At 33.3% G+C, this 20,528-nt stretch overlaps 1 protein-coding gene across 1 annotated transcript; it reads right to left on the reverse strand.

Moving 5' to 3' along the window:
- Positions 1-17,885: 17,885 nt before the first annotated feature.
- Positions 17,886-19,345, reverse strand: LOC126726524 (uncharacterized). The gene is made up of 2 exons (XM_050431799.1): positions 19,031-19,345; positions 17,886-18,445 (listed from the first exon to the last, which is right to left on the reverse strand). Exons 1-2 carry the CDS (start codon positions 19,328-19,330, stop codon positions 18,119-18,121), a joined length of 627 nt encoding a protein of 208 aa, XP_050287756.1. The 5' UTR covers positions 19,331-19,345; the 3' UTR covers positions 17,886-18,118.
- Positions 19,346-20,528: the final 1,183 nt, after the last annotated feature.

The following is a 20,528-nucleotide window of genomic DNA, read 5'->3' on the forward strand; positions in this document are numbered from 1 at the left end:
AACAAGACTATCCTAATCCGGCCAGCCAGTTAGGTGGGAATATTGAGAGCGATTACTCATTCAGTTATCCTCTCAAATGAGAGTCCCCTGTATTCCCCAGGCCTTCCCAGTAGAATGCAGTTCAAAATGCAACTTGATAGCAAACTACTTAAGGGCCAAATTTACAAAACTCCTATGGCCATGGGCTCAGGGGATAGTTAAGGTGTGTAATTGAGAATATGAGAGAGAGAGATGCAAACATATTGACTAATAATTCATATTATTTAAATTGAAGGATGAGTACCATAGCATTCTACCGAATTTTTATTATTTAATTTGGTTAAGTAAATTTCATATCACATTTTTAAAACATATAAGAATAAAAAAAAATCACATTTCCCATGGTATATATTATAGGAACATGAATGGTATGGTATGGTACGTATGTAAGTATTAACTATTAACATAAAGAACGACTCAACAAATTAAATGAATCCTTTTAAAAGAACAATGGCAGAGCAATACAGGGGTTCCAAATACATATATAGAAAACCTCAATAAAAATTTCATTAATTAAAAAGTAAGGAAGCACACAAGAATCATCATGATTTGGAGCTGAAACATAATAAGTAAGAATAGAACCCAAGCAAGCTGGGGAACCACAATCAGATTTTTCTTAGGGTTTGAACCTACAACTTAATAATCCGATCAAAACCCCACCCATGAAGATACCAAAAACTAGGAAAACCCATACCATAACAAATCTTCCAAGAACACACCTTACTTATCTATATATTACTAAAAGCTAAAGCGTAGCGTTTAATGCTGCTGCTCTCATGTTGTGTCACATCAGTTGCCACGTCATTTTTTTTTTCTTTTTTAGAATATAATTTGTCCTACAATTTTAAAATGGTTTTTACAATTTTCAGCCCTATAAATGTAGCCCACTACTTATTTATTTACTTCCACTATCATCCTATAATAAATCTATATAATTAATCCAGCTCACCTCTTATTTATTTAATTCTACTATCAAGCCCAACCCAAAGTCTTTTCAGTTTAGTTTTAAGGTTTTGTCTGAGCCTTTTCAGCATAAAGGAAAAAAAAATTAAAAAAAAAAAAAAAAAAAAAAAACAAAACGTTGAAGCCTTTTCAAGCTTTAGGGTTTTTTTTTTTTTTTTTTTTTTTCCAATTTTCTTATAGTTGTTTTTAACATTTATTTTTTTAATATTTACACTTCTCCAACTCTCCCTTACCATTTCATTTCCCCACTACTTCTTCAATCTTTCTCCCTCCCTTACTTTTTCATCTCCTCACTACCCTCTACATTAATATCATTCTTCCTCTTTCCCTTCATCTTCCTTTATTTTTGTCTCTTCTTATTCACACCCTCTTACTATAAATTTGTCACTATCTCTTCTATTCTATGCATAGTTTTCCCTCACAAAAAAAGGTTCCCTCTCTCTCTCCCTCTCTCTCTCTCTCTCTCTCTCTCTCTCTAAATTTTTTGGTGGATTTTTTTATTTCTCTTGCATCTCTACTTTAGGTTGATAATTTTTTATATTCTTTAAAACTCTATTTTGGATTAATGCGATTTAGTTTTGTTTTCTAAATTGTTGTTGTTTTTTATTTTTATTTTTTTATTCTCTTTGATTGTTAAATATTATCCTATTGCATTCTAAAGAATTAAATATAGCATATAAAAATATAATATTATTCTATTACATAGCATGATTTGGATAATTTGGTATTTATTTTATTACATAGCATGATTTTTTATAGTGCTCAATTTAGATGTTAAACTATGAGACTTTACTAATTTTTGTTTATTTTCTAATCCTTTGTGGTGGACAAAGTACTCTTAATAGTTGTATTAGAAGTACTCTATAATGCCATTTATTTAAAGAAAAGCAAAGGTTAGCCAAATGAAAATAAACGGATAGGTGACAAATTTTAACTTTTGCAATTTTTTTATTATTATTTTATAACAATGCATGTATAGAAATTTAATTCTTAGATTTTGCTAATAATTGTTTATTTGATAATATGTTTTGGGCGGCTGAAATTATAATTTTTACAAAGAAAATAACCTTAATAGATTATCAAAAACAAAATTTTTATCCTAATATTGGTTCAATTAATCATTGTTAAGTTTTATTAATTTTTTTTAGTTTACATTTTTTTTTGTATTTTGGATTGTTCCTATATTACATTTATGATTGTTCCTATAATAAATATATAATTACGAAATAGATTACTCATTATTAGATTAGTTTAAATTGTAAACAAAAATTAATAAAACCACCATAAAAATAATTATCACGTGTAACGCGCGGGTTCGCAGCTAGTTTAACATAATGATTGTGCGTGGACTGTGGATAAGATTTTTATATATGATATCAAATTAAAGCATCACATATACTCGGGTCAAGAAAAGACCTCCAAAAGTCAACATATTTAATTTCATATTTCGGGGTTCACATAAAATAAATAAAGGAGGAGCAAGGCACCGACCCATCTCTATATTCTTGAACAAAAACAAACCCAAGAGGGAAGAGTGGAGATGGTGAGGGAGCATCCCACACTACCAAAAAAAAAAATGACCTATTACGGCGGGCAAAAAGCGCCACTGAAGCCCCAAAAAGGGCTGCTAAAGGTAAATTTGACCTTTAGCGGTAGGTGTTATTGCGGCGGTTCTTCTTGCCACCGTTGTGCACTGTTGCAATAAAGTCTGTAGTAATAGATTATCATGAAAAAAATTTCGTTGTGCACTGTTGCAATAAAGTCTGTAGCAATAGATTATCATGACAAAAATTTTGTTGCAATATCATTTTGTTGCAATAAATGATTTTTAATAATTTTTAAATTAGGTTATTGAAACAAAATAAATCGTTGCAATAATTTATTGCAACATAAATGTTTTTGCAATAGAACTATTACAACAATATATATACACACACGCAATATATTAGTTCTTTTAAGTTCTTATTGCAACCAAAATGGGTCTGGATGTGCTAAAGTGCTTATTGCCACTATAATTGATTTTTGTTGCAATAAAGGTTTTTTCTTGTAGTGCCCAAAGTATCAGTATTAGTCTAGTTGTTCGTATATAGTAAGAAACAACAATTGTTTTTTATCAACCTCGACGACCACCACCACCACCACCACCACATCCACCGCCACCTCCTTCACCACCACATTTTGATCACTATCAAAATTATGGATAAGGGATAAGAATTGAAGTAGGAGAAGTGGCTATTCTAAACTTAACATCTTTTTCGTTTTTTATCTGCAAAATGGTATACAGGACTTCCTTGCAGGCAGACATCATCTGGATCGGAGTTTAGCAACCTCCTTCTCTCTCTCTCTCTCTAAATTTTTTGGTGGATTTTTTTTATTTCTCTTGCATCTTTACTTTAAGTTGATAATTTTTTATATTCTTTAAAACTTTATTTTGGGTTAATGCGATTTAGTTTTGTTTTTTAAATTGTTGTTATTTTTTATTTTTTATTCTCTTTGATTGTTAAATGTTATCCTATTGCATTCTAAAGAATTAAATATAGCATATAAAAATATAATATTATTCTATTACATAGCATGATTTGGATAATTTGGTATTTATATTATTACATAGCATGATTTTTTATAGTACTCAATTTAGATGTTAAACTATGAGACTTTACTAATTTTTGTTTATTTTCTAATCCTTTGTGGTGGACAAAGTACTCTTAATAGTTGTATTAGAAGTACTCTATAATGCTATTTATTTAAAGAAAAGCAAAAGTTAGCCAAACGAAAATAAACGGATAGGTGGCAAATTTTAACTTTTGCAATTTTTTTTATTATTATTTTATAACAATGCATGTATAGAAATTTAATTCTTAGATTTTGCTAATAATTATTTATTTGATAATATGTTTTGGACGGCCGAAATTATAATTTCTACAAAGAAAATAACCTTAATAGATTATCAAAAACAAAATTTTTATCCTAATATTGGTTCAATTAATCATTGTTAAGTTTTATTAATTTTTTTTAGTTTGCATTTTTTTTAGTATTTTGGATTGTTCCTATATTATATTTATGATTGTTCCTATAATAAATATATAATTACGAAATAGATTACTCATTATTAGATTAGTTTAAATTGTAATAAAAAAAATTAATAAAACCACCATAAAAATAATTATCACACGCAACGCGTGGGTTCGCGGCTAGTTTAACATAATGATTGTGCGTGGACTGTGGATAAGATTTTTATATATGATATCAAATCAAAGCATCACATATGCCCGGGTCCAGAAAAGACCTCCAAAAGTCAACTTATTTAATTTCATATTTCGGGGTTCACATAAAATAAATAAAGGAGGAGCAAGGCACCGACCCATCTCTATATTCTTGAACAAAAACAAACCCAAGAGGGAAGAGTGGAGATGGTGAGGGAGCATCCTACACTACCAAAAAAAAAAAAAGGACCTATTGCGGCGGGCAAAAAGCACCATTGAAGCCCCAAAAATGGCCGCTAAAGTTAAATTTGACCTTTAGCAGCAGGTGTTATTGCGGCGGGTCTTCCTGCCACCGTTGTGCATTGTTGCAATAAATTCTGTAGCAATAGATTATCATGACAAAAATTTCGTTGTGTACTATTGCAATAAAGTCTGTAGCAATAGATTATCATGACAAAAATTTTGTTGCAATATCATTTTGTTGCAATAAATGATTTTTAATAATTTTTAAATTAGGTTATTGAAACAAAATAAATTGTTGTAATAATTTATTGCAACATAAATGTTTTTGCAATAGAACTATTACAACAATATATATACACACACGCAATATATTAGTTCTTTTAAGTTCTTATTGCAATTATTGCAACATAAATGTTTTTGCAATAGAACTATTACAACAATATATATACACACACACGCAATATATTAGTTCTTTTAAGTTCTTATTGCAACCAAAATGGGTCTGGATGTGCTAAAGTACTTATTGCCACTATAATTGATTTTTGTTGCAATAAAGGTTTTTTCTTGTAGTGCCCAAAGTATCAGTATTAGTCTAGTTGTTTGTATATAGTAAGAAACATCAATTATTTTTTATCAACCTCGATGACCACCACCATCACCACCACATCCACCACCACCTCCTTCACCACCACATTTTGATCACTATCAAAATTATGGACAAGGGATAAGAATTGAAGTAGGAGAAGTGGCTATTCTAAACTTAAAATCTTTTTCGTTTTTTATCTGCAAAATGATATACAGGACTTCCTTGTAGGCAGGCATCATCTGGATCGGAGTTTAGCAACCTCCTCCTCCACCACCACCACTACCACCACATCCACCGTCACCTCCACCGCCACAGCCACCATCTCCACCACCAGCAACGAAAGAGCCTGCCCCTGAGACGCCAGTGCTACCTCCATTTCCACCACCCCGAATCTTGCCACCACAACAAAGTGAACAAAATGCAATAAGAAGAGCAAAGATGGTACAACTCGAAGCAAAAAGTGCAACAAACAAATTCATGTTCATTTTTCACACTTGTAAGAGTTGACAGGAAGAAGCTATTGGGTGACTTAGCTAAAGGGGCGGAGCCAGAAATTTTGGTTTGAGGGGGCCAAGTTGTGATGCTAATATATTAGTTAAGACAAACCTCTATATATATTCACACTTGAATTAATTTACTAAGAGAATTTATCATCTTCTAAACTTTAATGAGTATATAAAAGTCATGTATATCTTCTATTAGACATGTACAAAAATTTATCATTTTCTACATATTTTAATTTGTTAAACCTCTTAAATTATTTGATTTTAATATAATTTCTCTTCCTTTTAAGAGTACCATTGAAATGACTCAAAATTGGGGGGGAACTTTAATTTTTACATGCTACATTTTTAAAAATGTAAATAATATATATACTATAAAATAATTTTTTAAAATTTTGGGGGGCCTTGGCCCCCCACTTTTGTGTGTGGCTCCGTCACTGCTTAGCTAATAAGGTATTAGAGGTATTTAATAAGGTATTAGAGGTCTTAGTAATTAAAATAAAAATTATGGATAAGATTAATGGGATAAGAATTGAAGTAGGAGAATTGGCTATTCTAAATCTTTTTTTTTTCTTTTTTATTTATAAAAATTGCAATAAACTCAAAACTATTGCAATAAACACCTAACGAAAAAAAAAAATTTGTTGTGCACTGTTGCAATAAAGTCTGTAGCAATAGATTATCACGACAAAAATTTTGTTGCAATAGCATTTTGTTGCAATAAATGATTTTAATAATTTTTAAATTAGGTTATTGAAACAAAATAAATCGTTGCAATAATTTATTGCAACATAAATGTTTTTGCAATAGAACTATTACAACAATACACACACACACACAATATATTAGTTCTTTTAAGTTCTTATTGCAACCAAAATGGGTTTGGATGTGCTAAAGTGCTTATTGCCACTATAATTGATTTTTGTTGCAATAAAGGTTTTTTCTTGTAGTGCCCAAAGTATCAGTATTAGTCTAGTTGTTCGTATATAGTAAGAAACAACAATTGTTTTTTTATCAACCTCAACGTCGATGATCACCACCACCACATCCACTGCCACCTCCTTCACCACCACATTTTGATCACTATCAAAATTATGGATAAGGGATAAGAATTGAAGTAGAAGAAGTGGCTATTCTAAACTTAACATCTTTTTTGTTTTTTATTTGCAAAATGATATACAGGACTTCCTTGCAGGCAGGCATCATCTGGATCGGAGTTTAGCAACCTCCTCCTCCACCACCACCACCACCACCACCTCCACCGCCATAGCCACCATCTCCACCACCAGCAACGAAAGAGCCTTCCCCTGAGACGCTAGTGCTACCTCCATTTCCACCACCCCGAATCTTGCCACCACAACAAAGTGAACAAAATGCAATAAGAAGAGCAAAGATAGTACAACTCGAAGCAAAAAGTGCAACAAACAAATTCATGTTCATTTTTCACACTCGTAAGAGTTGGCGGGAAGAAGCTATTGGGTGACTTAGCTAAAGGTCAGAGCCAAAAATTTTGGTTTGAGGGGGCCAAGTTGTGATGCTAATATATTAGTTAAGACAAACCTCTATATATATACACAATTGAATTAATTTACTAAAAGAATTTATCATCTTCTAAACTTTAATGAGTATATAAAAGTCATGTATATCTTCTATTAGACATGTACAAAAATTTATCATTTTCTACATATTTTAATTTGTTAAACCTCTTAAATTATTTGATTTTAATATAATTTCTCTTCCTTTTAAGAGTACCATTGATATGACTCAAAATTGGGGGGAACTTTAATTTTTACATGCTACATTTTTTAAAATGTAAATAATATATATACTATAAAATAATTTTTTAAAATTTTGGGGGGCCTTGGCCCCCCACTTTTGTGTGTGGCTCCGCCACTGCTTAGCTAATAAGGTATTAGAGGTATTTAATAAGGTATTAGAGGTCTTAGTAATTAAAATAAAAATTATGGATAAGATTAATGGGATAAGAATTGAAGTAGGAGAAGTGGCTATTCTAAATCTTTTTTTTCTTTTTTATTTATAAAAATTGCAATAAACTCAAAACTATTGCAATAAACACCTAACGAAAAAAAAAAATTTGTTGTGCACTGTTGCAATAAAGTCTGTAGCAATAGATTATCACGACAAAAATTTTGTTGCAATAGCATTTTGTTGCAATAAATGATTTTAATAATTTTTAAATTAGGTTATTGAAACAAAATAAATCGTTGCAATAATTTATTGCAACATAAATGTTTTTGCAATAGAACTATTACAACAATACACACACACACACACACACAATATATTAGTTCTTTTAAGTTCTTATTGCAACCAAAATGGGTTTGGATGTGCTAAAGTGCTTATTGCCACTATAATTGATTTTTGTTGCAATAAAGGTTTTTTCTTGTAGTGCCCAAAGTATCAGTATCAGTCTAGTTGTTCGTATATAGTAAGAAACAACAATTGTTTTTTATCAACCTCAACGTCGATGATCACCACCACCACATCCACCGCCACCTCCTTCACCACCACATTTTGATCACTATCAAAATTATGGATAAGGGATAAGAATTGAAGTAGAAGAAGTGGCTATTCTAAACTTAACATCTTTTTTGTTTTTTATTTGCAAAATGATATACAGGACTTCCTTGCAGGCAGGCATCATCTGGATCGGAGTTTAGCAACCTCCTCCTCCACCACCACCACCACCACCACCACCTCCACCGCCACAGCCACCATCTCCACCACCAACAACGAAAGAGCCTTCCCCTGAGACGCCAGTGCTACCTCCATTTCCACCACCCCGAATCTTGCCACCACAACAAAGTGAACAAAATGCAATAAGAAGAGCAAAGATAGTACAACTCGAAGCAAAAAGTGCAACAAACAAATTCATGTTCATTTTTCACACTCATAAGAGTTGGCGGGAAGAAGCTATTGGGTGACTTAGCTAAAGGGCAGAGCCAAAAATTTTGGTTTGAGGGGGCCAAGTTGTGATGCTAATATATTAGTTAAGACAAACCTCTATATATATACACAATTGAATTAATTTACTAAAAGAATTTATCATCTTATAAACTTTAATGAGTATATAAAAGTCATGTATATCTTCTATTAGACATGTACAAAAATTTATCATTTTCTACATATTTTAATTTGTTAAACCTCTTAAATTATTTGATTTTAATATAATTTCTCTCTCTTTTAAGAGCACCATTGAAATGACTCAAAATTGAGGGCAACTTTAATTTTTACATGCTACATTTTTTAAAATGTAAATAATATATATACTATTGTGGGGCCAAAGAATTTGACAACCTTGGCCCACTTTATACTGAGTCCAAGACTCACGCCGAGGAGGGAGAAATGGCCGAGGACAAACAAAGAAAGCCCAAATAGCCTAGAAATGTTGCCGAGGACGATCCTGCTCTCGGCATCCCAAATCCCAGGAGGAAAGAACAGCACGCCGGCAAAGGCAGCCTCCCAGAGCGCCCCCAGGAGAAGGACAAGTACAGTAGGATACCCATAGGCGTATGGTGCAGGAGCAATCCAAGGAGAAACTGTCACCTCCGCATTGAATGCACCTAACTAACGTTCTAGCCGCATTAATGAGGAAATGACCCCTGAACAGTGAGGCCTTGGTTGCCGCAACTCACAGAGGGTTTGGAAAGGTGGCTGATGGGACGAGCACTCGAGTAATGACCTGCATGATCAACAGGTGGAGGGTCAAGATCGACTGGAAAGAAGTATATAATGTGAGAGACCCTCTAAGAATGGGGGATGGTGGAAGAAAGAGCAGGAGGAGAGAAAAAGGAGAAAACTGTAGCAGTCTGCATGATCTTGGAAACCTCTGTAACCTAGTACTGAAGGAAGAAGAAGAATAATAAGTTCCTCTGACGAAACGCCCGAGGACAAAATTTCATGCTTTAACCCATATCCTTGTAACTCAGCCCATACATAACTGTGTCTAGTAGTTGTAGTTCGGACTAAGACCTAGTTCTTAAACCCATTCTCTACAAATTTATTGTATTGGACTAGTTGGGCTTGAGACCTCACATCCAACGGTAGAAGTGCTCGAACCCAGTCCCTACAACTATAAAATAATTTTTTAAAATTTTGGGGGGCCTTGGCCCCCCACTCTTGTGTGTGGCTCTGCCACTACTTAGCTAATAAGGTATTAGAGGTATTTAATAAGGTATTAGAGGTCTTAGCAATTAATATCAAAATTATGGATAAGATTAAGGGATAAGAATTGAAGTAGGAGAAGTGGCTATTCTCAATCTTTTTTTTTTCTTTTTTATTTATAAAAATTGGAAGTTTATTTATAAAAATTGCAAAAAACTCAAAACTGTTGCAATAAACGCCTAACGAAAAAAATTTCGTTGTGCACTATTGCAATATAGTCTGTAGCAATAGATTATCACGACAAAAATTTTGTTGCAATAGCATTTTGTTGCAATAAATGATTTTAATAATTTTTAAATTAGGTTATTGAAACAAAATAAATCGTTGTAGTAATTTATTGCAACATAAATGTTTTTGCAATAGAACTATTACAACAATATATACACACACACGCAATATATTAGTTCTTTTAAGTTCTTATTGCAACCAAAATAGGTCCGGATGTGCTAAAGTGCTTATTGCCACTATAATTGATTTTTGTTGCATTAATGGTTTTTCTTGTAGTGCCCAAAGTATCAGTATTAGTCTAGTTGTTTGTATATAGTAAGAAACAACAATTGTTCTTTAGCAACCTTGACAACGACCACCACCACCACCACACCCACCGCCACCTCCTTCACCACCATCACCTCCTCCTCCTCTATATATGCATCCACCACCAACAATGACAATGCTAGTGCTACCACCTACATTTCCACCACCGCCGCCAGTGCCACCGTAACTCTACTCAAGGCTGTGTTTGATTTTGCCATCACAACAATATACAACAAGAAAAACTAATGCTGGTAGACATACAGGAACAATGAAAACACTCAAAACTTAAAGTGCAACAATCAAAATTTTGTTCATTTTTCACACTCTTGTAATTTTTCTTTCCAACTTCTTTTAAACTTAAAAAGTTCTCCCCGTTAGAGAACAATAGCCTTATACTCTGCTATTTATTTATTGTTATTAAGAGTTAGGTTAGAGTTTAGGTTGAAGTTATTGATAATGTTTTAATGCATCATTCTAAATATAGATAGGATTAGGTTGATTCAATTTGGCTGCTTTTCATTAAGGAGGAACAATATAGTTTGGAAGGCAGATGCATGGAATTGGGGAATTTAGATATGCCTCTTAAATCTTAATGTATGGCAAGTTTTTCCTTTCTTATTTTATTTTATTGAACAATTTTTATTACACATACATTTACACACATGCGAAAAAGCAACTGAAATCATGACTTGAAGTCACGATTTTCAAGTTTGCAAATGTGTGTAACAATCTGTGTGTAACAGTTTTTCTCTCATCTATTTACTTTGTGTGTGTGTATATTTTTTTCTTTTTTTTTATTAACAAAAAAGGTAGGGAGCGACTAACGTGACAATCCTACCTAGGCATGACCATAGTAGCACCTTACCTGCTAGGTTTGGGGTCCTATTGGGATGCAAGGAGACCACGGTGAGCCATAGCTTTCCAGTCCCATGAGAGACACTAATGAACCTTGATTTGCTAAGAAAGGCAACCCAAGTGAGTGCATATTTAGACTCGAACCTTGGACCACACACTCAACGCATCTTGTGCATCACCTAAGACCACTAGATCACACCCCTCGGTGGTACTTTTTGTATTTATATTGATTGCTAAAGAATACAAATATATAATTCATATATTAAGTTAAGAGAAGTCCAATTAAATCATTTATTCTTAAATATGTTGTAAAAAATGATAAAGGAAAAATAATTAAAAATAATTATTAATGCAGACATGAGAACATGGGAGAAAATTGGCAAATGCTCCTTTCACGCAAAAAAAAAAAAAAAAAAAAAAAAAAAAAAAAAAAAAAAAAAAAAAAAAAAAACAAAAAAACTAGCATTTTGCCCCCTTTCCCAAACTAATTAGGGAAATGCCCCTGTTTTGAAACTCGATTTTCTCAAAATTGAGTTAGCCCTATAGTGGCGTTTTAAGGAGTCCTACTGCCACTATAAGTCCTTAAAACATCACAATAGGGCTCCTCAAAATGCCACTATAGGGCTAACTCAATTTTGAGAAAATCAAGTTTCAAAACAAGGGCATTTCTCTAATTAGTTTGGGAAAGGAGGCAAAATGCTGGATTTTTTTTTTTTTAGAAAAAAGGGGGCAAAAGCCCATTTTCTCCTGAGAACATGTCAAAGAAATGGTAAGACTTAGATATAATTTTTTAGGTGTTGTGGTTTCCCAATTAAATTTGAGCATGTGGTTGGATTGACCAATTAAGCAAATGGTTGAATTAGATTGTCCTTAGAAAAAATAATAGTATCAATAGTGCATTGGCCATTTCAACCATGTGGTTGAATTCAATTGAAAAATCTAAGATATAGCACCTAAAAATTTAGACCTAAATTTTGTTCTAAAACATGTCTCCAATTTTAATGTTTTAAGAGCTTTCATTTAATTGGATCTAACATGTCACTGATTTTAATAATCAAACAAGCCCAAACATGACAATTGACATTGCAAACAATTAAAAGATTTGAGCCACTTGACATTGTGCAGTATATATCCTAGTATCCTACACAAATCAAGTTCAATATTGTAGGACTTGGCTATAGACATAGGGCTTAATTAATTTTATAGAGTATAACTCGGGTTTTTAACCATCTTATGTTAACTAATCAAAGAAGAAAATTAAACTCATAATTTATTCTATATGTCTATTAAAAAAAGAAGTTTTTCTACATAGATTTTGGACTACATAGTCATGAATCATAATACAAAGTTCAAAAATATATGTGCTATACTTGGAATGGAAGCAGTTAATACCACAAAAACATAGTCGTAGCTAAGGTAAAGAGCCCCTATGAGTTGCGTGTAATAAAGGAAGACGTGTTAAGTACAATGTTTATCAGGAAAGTTGAAATTAATAATAAGGGAACAATCTCATATGACTAAAAATGAAAATTAACCACAAAGGTTTGCAGATAGAGGGACTTGAAGAAAACAAGAAAAATGTAACAATGGCAGAACAAAGAGAACAGAGAAAATTGAGAGAAAAACTGTATGTTTGTATATTTGCAACACTAACTCAAATAATACATTGTGAATAGCTCGAGCCCAAAATAGCTAGCCTCTAATCTAACAATAATCCCATAAAGATTGGGATTAGTGACATTGAATACACACGCGATTAATGTGCATTAACAAGAGAGAGAAATATCTAGTAATAGAAAATATCTGTGGAGCCTTAACACTGAAGACTGGAAGCTTCTTAGTAGTCCAGTGTCAACTTAAAAGGATCCTTCAGTAGAACAAAACGTCACTGTTTATACTTAAGTAAAGCAATGCCGTTTTGCACTACTAACTTGAGTATGTTTTTAGAAATATGCTTTTAGATCTTGATTTTTAGGCTTTTGTTATTTTTTCTGTGTTTTTAATGGTGAAAGTATAAAGGTGGGCTATGGAAGCCTAATGGAGTGAACCTCATATGAACAAAGTGCCAACTTTTAAATCATAGGTAGGCAACTTAAATTTTAGCTAAACCATAGGTAGGTAAGTTGTAATTTTCCCCAAAAAAAATTGAACAAAGAGAGAGTTCTTAGGGTGCTAAATTCTCCCCCTCTTCTCAATCACCTAAATTATTTGACATAGCGGACATAACACCCATAAACTCAAATTTTAATAATATTTAGTTTAAAGACTCATAAGATTCAAAGAAAAATAACCAAAACTTAGTGTCTCTTATTTGAAAACCCAAATTAGATCAAATGTCTCCTAAACATAATGGGGTTGCTACTCCTACGTTGCCACCATTTTGAACTCATGATTGTTCAAATAATGATAATTCAATTTGTATACCTTTTTGTTTTGAAAATTACAAATATAAAATTGAAAGACTTTGAACCTGTAAATTCTTAAAAGAGTTTTTGTTTTGTTTTGTTTTTTTTTTTTTGTTTTTTTTTTTCAATTCAGAGTCTCCTTTACGTTGTACAAAAATTTTCAATTTCGAAATTTTTTTTCTTATAGTACCTAATTTTCCACACCATTTTTTATTTTATTTTATGAACACTAAGATCGCCTATTGGAATGTATCAATTTTTCTGTTTAAATAGCAATAACAGAGGTGGTGTCATGGCAAGGTATGGTAAATTAGTTTCATCAATGTAGAGGATCTTTTCAGTAATTAGGCAAAGCAGATCTAGAAAAAAGTCCTAGGATGGTGCTACTTGTCCCAGCACGTCTACCACACCATGAATTGTTGATAATGAACATCAATTTCCCAAAATGAACATTTGATAGTGTTGAGCTACAAGACTTTTGATAGTGTCAATTAGTTTATTATACATGGAGTGGTATAGGTACGTACCTTTGATCTTTTATGTTAGTTGTTTTGGTTTAAATTGATTTATACACTGTTAATTAAATTTAATGATTTTGATTGTGGACCATGACACTCATTGCTGGAATGGTCTCACTTTTAGAACAACTCTTTGATACAAGAGATAAGATTAAATAAATATATTGGCTGTGCCTGTAGAAAATTTATTCTCTTCTGAGCGTCGAGTTATTTGGGTGAAGAGTCCCATGGAAACTGAACGTTCCCAATGAGTGCAAACATCTGTTATGCTGAGCTTGTACTAACTCATTGCCAACCATGGCGAATTTGCATGGAGAAGACTTCGAGTACCAAGGAAAGAGCAACAAACTCTGAAACTGAAGCTCTTGCCGTGGCATTGGTTATGGGGTTGAGATGGACTACTACGATGGGATTAAGAGTGATAATTGCCGAAGGTCGTATTCAGTGTCACGCTAGTGCCATATGCTCTCAAGATCACCATGTCTTTCATCTTTTGGAAACTCGTTGGAAGAGGGTTGAGGATGTGCCATGTTGTTCGTGAATTTGCAATGGCAATGGCAATTAATATCAAAAAGGGCCAACAGTGGGGCAAGGATCTTTAGCACATTATGCCTTTTGTATTGAGTCCCGGAAGAGTTGGTTCGAAGAAATACTTCCTTTGCTAAAGAATACATTGCAATCCGAAATTTTACAAGTGAATAAAATTTCTCTTTCTTCAAAAAAAAAAAATAATAATAAAAAATAAATAAATAAATAAAATCATCATAGTGCCTGCACTGTTTCCTTCAGTAGCATTGTGTTCTCAAATCTTTTTAAAATGAAGTCTGCATTTCAAAATGGACCATATATCATATGGCAACAGTACAAAACTAGACTAAAAATTGAAAACGATAGCTCCATTTTAGTATTAGCATATTTCTAAAACAAAATCCCACCTGGTAGAAGGTTACATATGAATTAAATCACAATCGCAGTGCAGTACCTACAACATCAACAAGACCAAACAATCATCAAGCACATAATATTTGAAGTATTCCTCATAAACGATGTTGCCTTTTACTTGCCAACATCAACAAGAACAGACAATCATCGAGGACATAATGTTTGAAATTTAAGTCCACCGCATAGAAGATGATGTGTTTCACTAACATACCAACTTTCTCAAAATGTGAAGGAACCAGTGCACTTCTAACATTGTATTCATATTAATCTTTCATGTCATTGACAAACCTTAATAAGCATGCCTTAAAGACTTTTCAAAGAATACAAACTTCACAGATTCCCCAAGAACGAAAAATCTAACTCTTAGAGTCATCCTCATTTTTGCCAACTTCTTTTGTGCAACTTTTGGAAAGAGGAGTTCCATCGAGTTCAAGATTGGGTGCATGACGGAATTGTTCTAGAAAGCTTGTTGTATGAATGTTCATGTAACCAAGAAAAGACAAACTAGATATGCCTTAAGCAAGTTCACTGAAAAGATTGTTTATTGAGAGATCAGTGAATTCCAGCAATATCATGTTCCCTTCTTTTTCTAGTATCTTTCCCATCAAATGAATATGAGAAAAGTTGAAAAAATGCAACCTGGTAAGACCTCGGTAGAAACTGAATTGATACATACAAGTTACTTCAAAGGTTTATGATACTTATCAAAAAAAAAAAAAAGGGGGTTTATGATACTTACAAATATGGAATAATAGAAGACTCATGGAAAGTACTAGAGAAAAAAAAGTAATAGTACGGTACAAGTTCATTTGAACACATTGGCAAATGTCCTGCTGTGATTATTGGCAAAAATCCAAATACCAAAAGTGAAGCAAGTTTCCATAGTTTTGGAAGAGTATCTTCAACAAATTTGTTGAATTTTTAGCTGAGAGCCACTGGAGGTTTGGTGCTTTCATTTCACCCATCGAGCGTGGTACAAATCTCTAATCCCTGCAAATCTATTCCAGTCTGGAGCAAGCAAGGAGTCCGCAATGTGTACTATTCTGCAATGAAAAATGTATAATTCTGAAGAAGCTATTGTTGTTCAAGCACAATGGTTCAAGCTTATATTAGGAAGCCAATGAGTTGGGAATTTCAGGGTTTTTGTAACCAGTTTTATATGGGTCAAAATAGTCAATGTGATAGTGATGATTAAATTCTCTTGATTGAGGTTTATCTTATATGTCAAGAACTATCAGGGCACTCTCTATTTGTGTTTTGGCACAAAATGAGGATATTGGTCTGGAAAAGTAATTGAGTGCAATGTTCAAAATTGTGGCATTTGGATATAACCAATCAACAACTTCAGAATTTAGCCATACCTTGGATACGTTCCATCACATTTGTTGATCAATTTAATGTACATGACCAATTTTCAGAATTATTTGAAATTCCTATTTGTGAGAGATCTTACTATTTAAGATTTTTGTGTTTGTAACCAAGTAGGAAATTGTGGACTGATCTAACAAGAACTCACTTTTAAACAATTAATTTCAAAAGTAGCCCCATTGGAGCTGACATTCATGACAATAGAGTTTGAAGACAAATCTAAATTCTTTTCATTTTGAGACTTCAGCGAAATGCATTTCAGACACTATGTCCTCCAAGAAATTCTGTGCAATATTTAACTCCTTCCAAGTATGAGAGTAGAACCCAGCTTTCTAGTGTGGTGCCGCCATTCAATTGATTCATTTTAAGATGTAATGTCCACAAGGCTAACAATTTTCCAAGAGATTTTTAGATGGGACCATCGCAAAAGTTATGATACATACAAAGAAAGATATGCAAGATGCCTATATTGGTCTAAGAAATATGGGATTTTCCCTGTACACAGACTGCTGGACAAAAACATGTTAAGGTTGCAAAGATTTAGTTTTACTTGACCTTGTAGATTACTGGAGCCTAAGGAAAGGTATGAAAGTTTATTACTAATTGCTATTGTGCCATTAAATGATTCATAGAAAGATTAAGTGGGATGTAAAATTGACATTTGCAGGGACCAATGCATGTCATGAAGCTGGCATTGAGGCAATCATAATGCTGAAAGAGAAGGGAGCTAATTCATTACCTGAAGCATATTTTTGTTCCCCTTGAAGGTTGATGCCACTTGTGTAAAAATATTGAATGGAAGTAAGATGAGAAACCCACCATAGAGCATTCATACAAAGATCATTTCCCTGTGGATTAAAGAAAATAAATATCTGATAGACTTCTAATCTGCTAATAAATGAATACTCCAATACTGTAAAGGAGAGATCGAGATGTGCAAGTCTCCTCCAAGTGACCAAAATAGCTTAGAATTCCCATAACATTGCCTAACTAAGTGATGGGCTCATGGCTTACCAACACTATCTTGATTAATTAATCACAACCTTTGATTCCCTAAACATCATCTCTTTAGCCAAACGAGAACATATTCATCATAAATAAATAAAACAATATTGATTAACTAAGTATAATCTTTTGTCTTCTAAATATCCTTTTTTTTTTAGATGAATGAGATTTATTCATCAGAAACAAATACATTGCAAACAGGACTAGCAGACTACCAAAGAACCAAAAGAATACAAAGAGCTCTATTAACAATATAGGATAAAACACTATAGTTTACAGGTCAACATATCATAGCAAAGAGAAGATAGAAAAATACAATGGTTAAGAATTAGAATCAAATAGTCATAGGGATGTTCCAAAAAGAACACAACCTTTGTTTTTGGCTGAATTCACAATATGCCTGCTTGATGCCAGTCCATCTATCCTTTACGACAATAATCTTGAACGTAGATTTTTCATCTTTAAGTTGTTCTCATGCCACTGAGAGTTTTCTCCATCCAAGTGTGATATATAAGAGCAATCCAAGAAACTTCAAAAAAAATAACAACAAAGATTTTCTGCCTTTTAGAGCTCCTATTGCCCAAGCTAACTATGCACCCCAAGTATCAGGTCTTCTAGGAATGGAACAAAGTCTATTAGTTAGAATACCCGGTAAGCTTGAATTGCTAAACTTTTGGTGGAGTAAGTCTAATAGCATTCCATGATGTCCCCCACATTCAAATTCTCCTGATTTTGTAGTTCTAAATTGACATTTTCTGCTACATTTTGATCAAGGTTTGCCTAAAAACACTTGCCCTGAATATGAACTAAAGCCACAAACCTTGCTGGGTGCCAACTTTAGTTTCCTCCATTGTGAGCTGATGAGGCCTTTGCATTCACAGTACTGACTGTCATTGCTGATCCGAGGTACATATTTAAGCAACAGAGGACCAAGATGCCAACTATCCTGCCAAAGATAAGTACCATTCCCATCTTCATAATGATATTTGAGAAATTGTCCACCTAAATTGGGGCCTAAAAAAGTGTAAAACTTCCATATGGTCTGTCCAAGTAAGAGTCCAGATCCCCTTAAAAGTACATTTTCACCAATGCTCCCCTGCAAGCACAATCATGATATTAAATGAATAACATTTCTCTAAAAAAATGAACCATCCAGTTTTAGATGTCTGGAAACATGAGGGAAACACTGCTGAGAGACATGTCAGGAGAAAGGTATAGTAAATTAACTAGCATTTGGAAGAACTGAGAAACAAAAACTTAGCAATAAATTTACTACTTTATCAAAATATTATGTATATTTAATTAACATTTAAAATTTTTTTTTTTGAAAAGCTTTATAATCAAGATCCAAGGTAATTGTTTCTTTATAAGATTATAGAAAATAAAAATGAAAATATTCTCCTTAAACATCAAAGGCTAGATTTGGCATTGGAGGAGAAGTAGACTGTAAAAATACCCACACTTTCACAATCTAGGCTTCCTTCTTAGTTATTGGTGGCAAAGAATCCACCAAATAGGCTTGGAATTTGTTACAAAGAATACAATTAATTTGCTCACTTATGCAAAATCTTCTTGTCTTTCATTGAAACTTTATAAAGAGATCACTAGGAGATTCTAAAGAGAGCTAACCATTGTACCCTAATCTTCCAATCAACAATGCATACCTTATCAAGATCCATACCTCTGCTAAAAAATTGATCCAACCACAGGCACCCTCCACCAAGAAAGCACTGATGCGGCTCCAAGGTCGTCGTACCAGAGTTCGACGCGGCGTCCGGCGTCTGACTCGCCAACTCTCCCTTTTTTTTTTTTTTTTTATTCGCGCCAACTCGGCCAAATTCGCACCAATTCGGGCCAAAACGGGCCGATTCCGATGGAAACGGGAACCGATACAGCCGAAACGGCCACCGAAACAGGCCGATACGGCCGATTCCGGCCGAAACAGCCGCTGAAACAGGCTGAAATGGGCAGCGGCTGCCATTCTTCTGCTTCATGTGGCCTTGTGAAAAAAAAAAAAAAAAAAAAAAAAGAAGATGAGAAGACAAAAAAAAAAAAAAAAAAAAGGATGGAAGAAAAACCTTCTTGAATATAAATTAAGTAGGTGGGAAAGTCAATTATTTAAAGTTGGTGGGCTTGGGAATTGGAAAATGAGTAAAGAAACCTTCTTGAAATGTTGTTTTTTGTTTACAATTATCAAAAGTATTGATTTTATTAAAAACAAATCATAAATAATTGTTTTTTAATAATAAATTCTACCATTTATTTAAATTTTTTATATAAAAATATTAAATTCATTATATAAAAATATTTTTAATAATTTTTTAATCGCTGAGTCCCGCCGCACCCGCACCCACCTTTTTCAAGAACTGCCGAGTCCCGCACCTGCACCCGCACTCGCACCCGTACCCGCACCCGAGTCCTGAAACGCACCTGTGCTTCATAGCCCTCCACCCCTCAAAAAAGGCTATCTACATCATAAATCATAAACTCCATAGCTGTCACAGGTATCCACCTATCCACAGCATGTCAACTGCACCAAATGCACCACCTTGTCAAACACATTGTAGAGCTTCATTCTTGCAGAAAAAATCCCGGTCCTACAAAACCCACAAAACCATCACCCCTCTTTGAAATTTCACATTATGCCCAACCTTAAAATTGATCTTGTAGGATACTTTGCTAGGATGATTTCTAGCACCAAAGTACTCATTAGAGGAGAGAGAAGAGATCAGCAGATGAGGAAGAGAAAGAAAAACCTTTTTAAAAAAACACATTGAAAGACATTTTTACCCATATTAAATGGTGAAGTGTGAGGAGGTAGGTTATGGTCAACCATAGTTTAGTTATTAACTGAAAGCAATGTCTTGCTTTTAAAACCAAGGCTAGGCAAAGTAAAACCACCCTATACCACAGTTGGTAATCTGTAATTATCTCTAAGAACAATTAGCAACCCAACTAGATTTTGGACACAACAATTTCCTGTTACTCTGTACTTTAATCAACATATATTCAAGCAAAGTTGATCTCCTAATTAATTTCTAAAGCAAGGCTAAATAATTTATATTCTCCAAAAATTATTGAGATTATGTGAACCAAAAGTCAAAAATTTATTGAAATCAGGGTTTTTAGAACGTACAGCAAATACATAGTTTTAGTGGGGGTAAGAAAACATAGGTAAT

This window comes from Quercus robur, chromosome 5 (genome assembly GCF_932294415.1).
Source record: "Quercus robur chromosome 5, dhQueRobu3.1, whole genome shotgun sequence".
Classification (NCBI taxonomy): domain Eukaryota; kingdom Viridiplantae; phylum Streptophyta; class Magnoliopsida; order Fagales; family Fagaceae; genus Quercus; species Quercus robur.